At 55.7% G+C, this 7,640-nt stretch overlaps 2 protein-coding genes across 10 annotated transcripts; both read right to left on the bottom strand.

Annotated features, from left to right (window-relative positions):
- Positions 1-221: 221 nt before the first annotated feature.
- Positions 222-3,512, bottom strand: CLDND2 (claudin domain containing 2). 7 transcript variants are annotated; one of them, XM_038528025.1, is made up of 5 exons: positions 2,736-3,512; positions 1,353-1,534; positions 893-1,030; positions 491-610; positions 222-334 (listed from the first exon to the last, which is right to left on the bottom strand). In XM_038528025.1, exons 2-5 carry the CDS (start codon positions 1,519-1,521, stop codon positions 261-263), a joined length of 501 nt encoding a protein of 166 aa, XP_038383953.1. In that variant the 5' UTR covers positions 1,522-1,534; positions 2,736-3,512; the 3' UTR covers positions 222-260. The 7 variants fall into 7 exon arrangements, with proteins under 7 accessions (XP_038383953.1, XP_038383950.1, XP_038383951.1 ...); XM_038528022.1 differs by lacking the exon at positions 2,736-3,512 and adding an exon at positions 1,760-2,729; XM_038528023.1 differs by lacking the exon at positions 2,736-3,512 and adding an exon at positions 1,760-2,729 and having other exon boundaries at positions 1,353-1,531.
- A 27-nt stretch (positions 3,513-3,539) lies between these two features.
- Positions 3,540-4,891, bottom strand: NKG7 (natural killer cell granule protein 7). 3 transcript variants are annotated; one of them, XM_038528017.1, is made up of 5 exons: positions 4,741-4,891; positions 4,320-4,502; positions 4,098-4,244; positions 3,881-4,015; positions 3,540-3,766 (listed from the first exon to the last, which is right to left on the bottom strand). In XM_038528017.1, exons 2-5 carry the CDS (start codon positions 4,474-4,476, stop codon positions 3,555-3,557), a joined length of 651 nt encoding a protein of 216 aa, XP_038383945.1. In that variant the 5' UTR covers positions 4,477-4,502; positions 4,741-4,891; the 3' UTR covers positions 3,540-3,554. The 3 variants fall into 3 exon arrangements, with proteins under 3 accessions (XP_038383945.1, XP_038383946.1, XP_038383947.1); XM_038528019.1 differs by lacking the exon at positions 4,741-4,891 and having other exon boundaries at positions 3,584-3,794; positions 4,320-4,623; XM_038528018.1 differs by lacking the exons at positions 4,098-4,244; positions 4,741-4,891 and having other exon boundaries at positions 4,320-4,690.
- Between the last annotated feature and the right edge of the window lie 2,749 nt (positions 4,892-7,640).

Raw genomic sequence — 7,640 nt, 5'->3', positions numbered from 1 at the left:
CCCCGTGCCCCGTTCCCCCTCCTAGCCCACGCGCCTTGTCCACTCCATGCTCGTGTCCCCATGTTCCTTGTTCCCTATAGATTCATGTGCTTATGTCTCCCCCAACCCCCAGGTACCCCCCATGTCCCAGTCCCCCGTCCTTTTCCTATCCATGTTCCCGCGTGCTTTTGTGCCCCCGGTGTCCCCGTCCTCACGGTCGCTAGAAAGGCACGCGCAGCCGCGGTGGTGAAAGCGGTTCCTTTATTCTGCCCCAGGCAGGCTCACAAGTACACGGGAAATCCGCTGATGGCATCCGTGCTCTGCACGACCATGTCCGCCAGCAGAAAGTAGATGCCTGGGGAGCGGAAGGCGGGTGGGAGCCCTTGGGCAGGTGGGAGCCCCCAGGGCGCCCTTGCCGGGGATCTGGGGGGTCCCGGGGGAGGGGGGTGGCGGCCGAGAGTCTGCGGTGAGGGGGTCCTCTCCCCCACTCTCTTCCCGCTGTGCAGCTTACCCGCGAGAATAGAGAAGGGCAAAGCCAGCCACCCCGAAAAATAGGACCACGAGAAGAAGACGTCGTTTTTCCACGCGTTCTCCACGGTGTAGCCTGTCAAGGCCAGGAGCAGCAGCAGGCCTGGGCCCCGCGCACGCAGTGAGGAGCGGGGCGCGGACCCTGGCCCCACCCAGACTGCGTCCACGCCTGGGCCCACGGGCCACGCAGCCTCCTCTGGGTCTCCGGCCCCTCCTCCCACTCCCCTCTCAGCGCCTGAAAGCTCGACGCGTGGGCCCCTAACCCCGTGCAAGCGGCAGGCCCGCCCTATGCCTGAGGGCCCCCCCCCCCCGCCCCCCCCCGCCCCCCCCCCCCCAGGGGAAGCGGCAGGCCCGCCCTATGCCTGAGGGCCCGCTGCCCTCTCACCGCAGAGGAAGAAGATGCTGCTCGTGGTCTGGCCCCGCGCGTCGCCCTCGTGGCACAGGATCCGCAGCCCCATCACCAAACCCACGATGCCGGAGCCCGCCGCCAGCACCATGTACGCCCCGGTCACCGCCAGCATGGCTGGGGAAAGGGGGCGCCTCAGCCCTGCGCCGGCCCCTGGCCACCACCCCGACCCGCCGGTACTGGGCGGGAGCAGAGTTGACGGTTTGGGTGGGGACTTGGAAGTTACTTCATGAGGGGCAGTTAATGTCACAACAGGGAAGCAGGTCCCAAAGTGGGAATTTGTGGTAGTCTCTGTCGTGGAGGAGCAGGTGGGCCTGAGACTGGAGTGGAAGGGGTGAGGGTGGGGGCACCGCGGGATGTGCCCAGCTGTTGTGCCAGCTGTGGTCTGTGCTGGGGGCTGTCTGTCCAGTGGGGGACACCTGGGCGGGCCGGGCCTCACTCTGGCAGGGGATGTTGGAGCAGGTGCCGGCATTACACTCCTGCCACAGGCCACGGTGGCCCCCAGGGTAGCGTATCCAGTAGTTGGTGGCAGTGGAGAGAATCATGAGGATTTTGGCGAAGAAGCCCAGCAAGATGCCCCCTCTCTGAAGGCTCCGCTTCACCCCCATGCCAAGGAGGCTGCTGCCAAGGGCCACACATGCAAGATTGGCCAACACTCCTCCTGCCCCTAGACCCCTCTCCCAGGTCCTGCAATTCCTTGAGATCCCCTCCCACATGTCTCTCCATATCTGACTGCACCCCGGGCACAGCTGTCTGCGGACCCCTTCTTCAGGCCCTCCCCAAACCTCCTTCCAAGAACTCCTTCCCCCTGACCTACTGCTCTTCATGGGGGCCTTAAGACCTTACCCCCAAGGAGTCACCGCTTAGAAACCTCCCTGTCTTTCAAAGATCTTCATGCCCCAGTGGAATGTCCCTTTAGCCTGTCCAGTGCCCTCCTCGCCTCCCCCATGCACACACCCACCTAAGTGACAAGTGACTCACTCCTAACTCTCAGGCTTCTTAGACACAGAGCCCAGAGGGGTGGGGGAAGGGAGACTGGGTCTCTGTGAGGCAGGAAGAGTTCCAGAATTCCCTCTCCCATCAGCCATTTAAAGGGATAACAACACACACACACACACACACACACACACACACACACATAACTCTTCTAGCACAGAGACAGCTCAGAGTCTGGGGGGAGCCAAAAGGCCATGACATGGTAGACCATATCCCTCTGAAAACTCTTCCCTTGATCACATAAGCACTCCAGGTTCCCAGCTCTCTGACTGCCCTCTTAGATGCCCATGCAAGCTCCTGCTCCCCATCCTCCCGATTTTCCTAGAGCCTCCATCCTGCACATTCCCACAAGAGGACCTCCCTCACCTCCACTAGTAGCCACCGATTCTCTGATAACAACCCAAACCATCTCCAGCCCAAGTCTCCCTCCCAGACCCCTGACAAACATATCCCAACTGAGCTCAATATCCCCCACCCAAACCAGGGATGACCCTGCTATCCCGCCCATTGCCCATGCCAGACGCCTGAGTAGTCTCCTTCCCCCTCCTGCCCATCACTCCACAAAGCCCTTGGATCCCTGAATCCGGTTCCTTCTGCCACCACCACCCACTCCTGCCCCAATCTTTCTGGCTCCTTCCCTCTTTCTCATCTCATGCCCTGGTCGCAGTCACACCCGTCACGTTGCCAAACTTCTCTCTCCCTCTGGCCTCCCTGCATGCCGCAGAGGGGTCTTTCTGGCACCTAGAACTGGTGTCACCCCTCCCCAACTCATAACCTTCTCCTAGATCCCCAATGCCCCCAGGAGTGGCCTTAGGGGACCTCCCACCTGCCTCTCCATCTTCATGCTCCACCACCCTGCATTCCACATTCCACCACAAAGCACTGTTTTCCATCCCTGAAAACGTCCAGCCATTCCACACCTCCACCTTTGTGTCCCTCTGCCTGGATGACCTCTCCTTGGCCCTCAAGAAGCCCCTAAACACCCTCTCCCCAGAAAAGCTCACCTTCACCACCCCCAACAGTCTTTCTTCCCACCATCCTGGACTCTACCTGTGGTCTCAATTTCCCCAACCAGGACTAGCAGCCCTAGTGGGCAAGGCCCAAGTCAGATTACCATCAGCACCCCAGTGAGACCCAGCAGGAAAGATGAGCTCAGGAAAAGCCAGCTGAAGGAGTAAGTGAATTAATGAAGTGGGCAAGGAGGACCAGAGTGAAGACCAGGGTGACAAAATCAGAGCAGGAGTGAGATGGAAAGATAAAGAAGAAAGAGAAAGGACAGAGAGTCTTGAGGTGGAAACAGGGAGAAAGATAAGGGCAAGAGAAGGAAAAGACATGGGACCGTGCCTGAATCCACACAGTCGTGTGCGGGAGCTACCTGAGCACAGGTGGGGGTTCTGACTCCTTTCTGTGTGCCTAGTGTCCCCACCTTGGAGCTCAGTTTATGTCGTGTCGGAATTAATCTCAGAATAACCAGATTCCAGGATGCCTGGGTGGCTCAGTGGTTGAGCATCTGCCTTCTGCTCAGGTCATGACCCCAGGGTCCTGGGATCGAATCTTACATCAGGCTCCCTTCAGGGAGCCTGCTTTTCCCTCTGCCTGTGTCTCTGCCTCTTTCTGTGTCTCTCACAAATAAATAACTAAAATCTTAAAAAGAAAAAAGAAAGATTAACCAGATCCCAGCAAATTTTTGTTGAATGGATGAAGAAACAAATGAAGGGGTCTCAGGAGGGCTAGGGGTAAGGGCTAGAGGGAGGCCTGTGGGTGCCTGCGGCTCCTGACGACATCTTCTGTGACTACTGCTTCTTCCTCCTGGTCTCGCCTTCAGCTCACAAGGTGTCATAGCCAGGCCGGGAGGCTCTACAATAAGCACTCAGACTCAGGCTACCTGGTGTGGCAGAGAGAGGTTAGCGCTTGCCCCCACTCTGCTCTCTCAGACCCCAGACCGCCTCCAGTTCCCAGAGCAACAGTCACCTGTACAGAGCAACAGGACAGTCGAAACCCAACCCAGGTAGAAGGACCAGGAGAAGAAGGTCTGGACCTGGGGGCTGTGAGGCTGGTTCCACCGCTCACTGGTATAGACCACCATGGCCACCATCGCAAAAAGGCCTGAGGATGGAGAGGAGAGACAGGGCTCAGCCCCTCTGCAGGAACTCCGGTCCCCAGTGCCCAAGTACAGCCCAGAGTCTACCTGCAGCAAAGGCTGTGACAGAGGAGATGAGGCGCCCGTGGCCTGGAAGGGACAGTAAGGGGATGTAGGACAGGACCAGGAAGATCACCGACACCAGGACCGACAGACTAGCCAGAATGGTGAGGCTCTGCGTCGCACGGATGTAGTCTGTACGGAGGTGAGATTTTGGTGCCTGCCCCTCTGGCAGCCCACCGCCCCCAACAAGAGACCCCTCTCCCTTACCTGCTACTTTGTTATAAACCCCCTTTGGCCAGAGGCCGGAGTGAAATGTAAAGCTGGGCCCCATGGCCACGAACCAGAAATCCGTACTCAGAGCAATCAGGATGGACACCAGGCCCAGGGAGCCAGTGAGTAGAGCCAAGGACCGATAGGGCTCCATGTAGGTGAGCACTGGGTGTCTGGGTCCTGGAGATGAAGAGGCTGGTAACCTGGGCGGATGGGTCCTCTGAGCTCAAGAAAGAGACTCAAGACTTTAAAACCAAGCTGGTTTGGTTTTACACAGTTCCGGGTAACTGACTCTTGCCTTACACCCTCCCTTCCTGGTTGCCCTGTCCTCCCCCCGCACAGGTCCAGTTCTCCTCATAGTGTGTGGTGGGGGAGGGTGTCATATCATCAGTGGTTTGGGTGGTGGTTCAGAACTTACCTCTGTTTTAGGTTCTATACCTCCCACCCTTGGAACCCTCAACATCAGAGGAGACTTCTTCCTGGAAGAGGTGTGAGAGAGGCTTGGGGGCCTCAGGGTGGAAGGTGACAGATGAGACCAGGGTGTGAGTTAAATGGGGGGGATGTGGCCAAAGGGGACAGTTAGGGGTTGTGTCATGCTTTCCTGTGGGTTCTGCAACCTTCCATTCTGGAAGAGGGGGCCCCAACTCTAGTGTCTCTGCGGAAGGAGGGGCCTGGAGGCCAGGATGCTTGCAACTGAAGGGATAGAGGGCTGGAGGCCTGGACTTGGGTCCTGAGGAAGAGGCAAGCAAGCAGGGTCTCAGACTCCTGGATCCCTGCCTGGAGCTTTTACCCAAGACAAGCAAACAGTGGAGAATCACAATTCTGAAAGTTTGTGGAGAGCATGACATGCCCACATCCTCCTCTGATGAGAGTTCACAGAGCTCTACTTTGAGCAGGGCCTCCAGTGTGATGGGCTTCATTGCCAGGATCAGGGTGCCTGAGGGACACAGGCAGGCACACAGGACCCTCCCACCCTCCAAGCACTAGCCGCCTCTTCCCATACCAGCAATGGGCCCTAAGCAGTGCCTCACCTCACCAATGAGCAGGTATAAGGTAAAGGTGCCATAGCCCAGGTAGAAGGTGCAGGCCATTCCTCATGGCCTAGAAGAGGACCCCTGTCATGAAGCCAGCAGTCCCACAACAGCTGGTAAAATGGAGACCCAAGAGTGACTCAAGTGGCCAGGGCTTCTTCCATCTTCCATCATTGGAGACTCCAGTTTGCAGTCCCCCATCTCTCACCCAGACCCTCATCACTGACGTAACTGGCCACTCCTGAGAACATGTTCACAAGGACAGGCTCTCAGGGGCAAATTCAGGTCAGCAATAACAAGGGCACCAATACAAAAATGGCGGTGCATATAACTCTAGTGAAGAACAGCAGACAGGCTTCAGGAAGTCTGGGCCATGGGTGTGTGGTGAAGGGAATGTCAGGGCACAGAGGCCTTCTGTGATGTCTACCCCATCTAAAACCCAACCCCATTCTCATTTCCAAACCTAACCCCAAATTCAACCCCATCCATAACCCAGCTCTACGCACAAACTCAACCCCAACCTGATTCCTAAAGCAAGCCCTATTTACATCATCAAGACCAGCTCTAAAGCCAGTCACATCCCCAACCCTAAATATGATCCACTCCTTAACCCCAGTTCCAACCTCTAATTTAATCCCATCCTCCAACCTAACCTAACCTCCAACTTCTTGGAGAAAGAAACTCTGCCCCAACCCCATCTCCAAATCTAAGCTTAGCCCCAGACTCAAACCCATCCTCATCCCAAGAGACTTAACCCTATCCACATTCCCATCCCCATGCCAGATCACACTTATAGCCCCACCCCCACTTTCTCATCCCCTACCTCACCCCCCATAATTCCTATCTCGACCCTACTCATTCTTCTCTCCATTCCACCTCCAGGCCCATGCCTGTAACCCTGTTTCATCTCCCTTTACTTTTGAGTTTGTTTCTTTAAGTAATCTTTACCCCCAATCTGGGGCTTGAACTCAGGACCCCAAGATTGAGAGTCACATGGTCTCCCAACTGAGCCAGCCAGGCACCCCTCCTGTTTCATGTCTTAAATCCCACCATCACCACCACAGCATACACATACACAGGAGCACACACATGCACACACGTGGCCATACTGTGGTCCTGCAGGTTCCTTGCACTTGTAGGCATCACAGGCTGACTACAGGCCCATGATCTTGGTGCCCACCAGACTATACACCTCAAACCAGTAGAATCAGACTAAGGCCAGCAGGAGAGCCCGAAGCAACTCAATGTGACATTGAAGATGCGCTTGTCCTGCAGAACCTCCATCTTTTTTCTTGACAAGATGTGTGTGTGTTCTGAAGCTCTTCCCCAGACCTCAAGTCCCCAGCTCCCAGCCTCTCCCAGACTCAGGGAATTCCTTCTGAGGCCCCCACCCTGCAGAAGCTCTGCCCAGTCCTCAGGCTCACCTGTACCACCTAGACACCTGGTCTTTATTCTATGGGCTCTGTCTCCAGACCTGAGGTCCCCCAGTGCCAAGGCTCCAGGCTCCACCCTCAGTCCAGGGCACTATTCCATAGCCGTAGCCCAATTATTATCTCCCAGGACATTGTTCACTTGGCTTGATCCAAAGTGTCTTGCCTTCCACCACTTTCCACACATCCTCAGACCTCAAGAACTCCAAGCCAGAAACAAAGTCTGATGAATTTACGGGACTCGGGGGCTCCCCTCGTAGGAGGCCTCTGGAAATATTTAATTTTGTTTTGTTTTGTTTTGTTTTGTTTTGTTTTGTTTTGTTTTGTTTTGTTTTACCGAGGAGAGACTGCACACCAGAGCAAGGGGCAGAGGGAGAGGGAGAGAGAGAATCTAAGGCAGGCTCCACGCTCAGAGCAGAGCCCAACGCCAGGCTCAATCTCACAACGCTGACTTGAGCCAAAATCAAGAGTCAGATGCCCAAAGAACTGAGCTACTCAGGTGCCCCTGGAAATAGTGAATTCAATCAGCACTGCTTATAGGCCAGGCCTTGAGGAAACAGCAGTGCCCAAGGCACATGAGGCCCTCACCCTCACTGAACCTATAGAAAAGATGTGAATGCTGCTTATAAACAGTTATCATGGAAGACACTCTCATTTCTACTGAGGCCTACTCCATCAATATTTAAGGCAGTCTATTATGATAATAAAAATGTACTAAATCTGTTAGTTTAGTTGTTGTCTAGTAGAATGCAGCTTAATGTATCTGCTCTGACATAAGAAATAACTTGTTAGATGGAAACTCTCTGCTAAGAATAGTAAGCTGAGGGGTGCCTGGCTGGCTTAGTGGGTGGAGGATG

Source organism: Canis lupus, chromosome 1 (assembly GCF_011100685.1).
Source record: "Canis lupus familiaris isolate Mischka breed German Shepherd chromosome 1, alternate assembly UU_Cfam_GSD_1.0, whole genome shotgun sequence".
Taxonomy (NCBI): Eukaryota; Metazoa; Chordata; class Mammalia; order Carnivora; family Canidae; genus Canis; species Canis lupus.
This window is presented reverse-complemented; position numbering and strand designations above follow the sequence as displayed.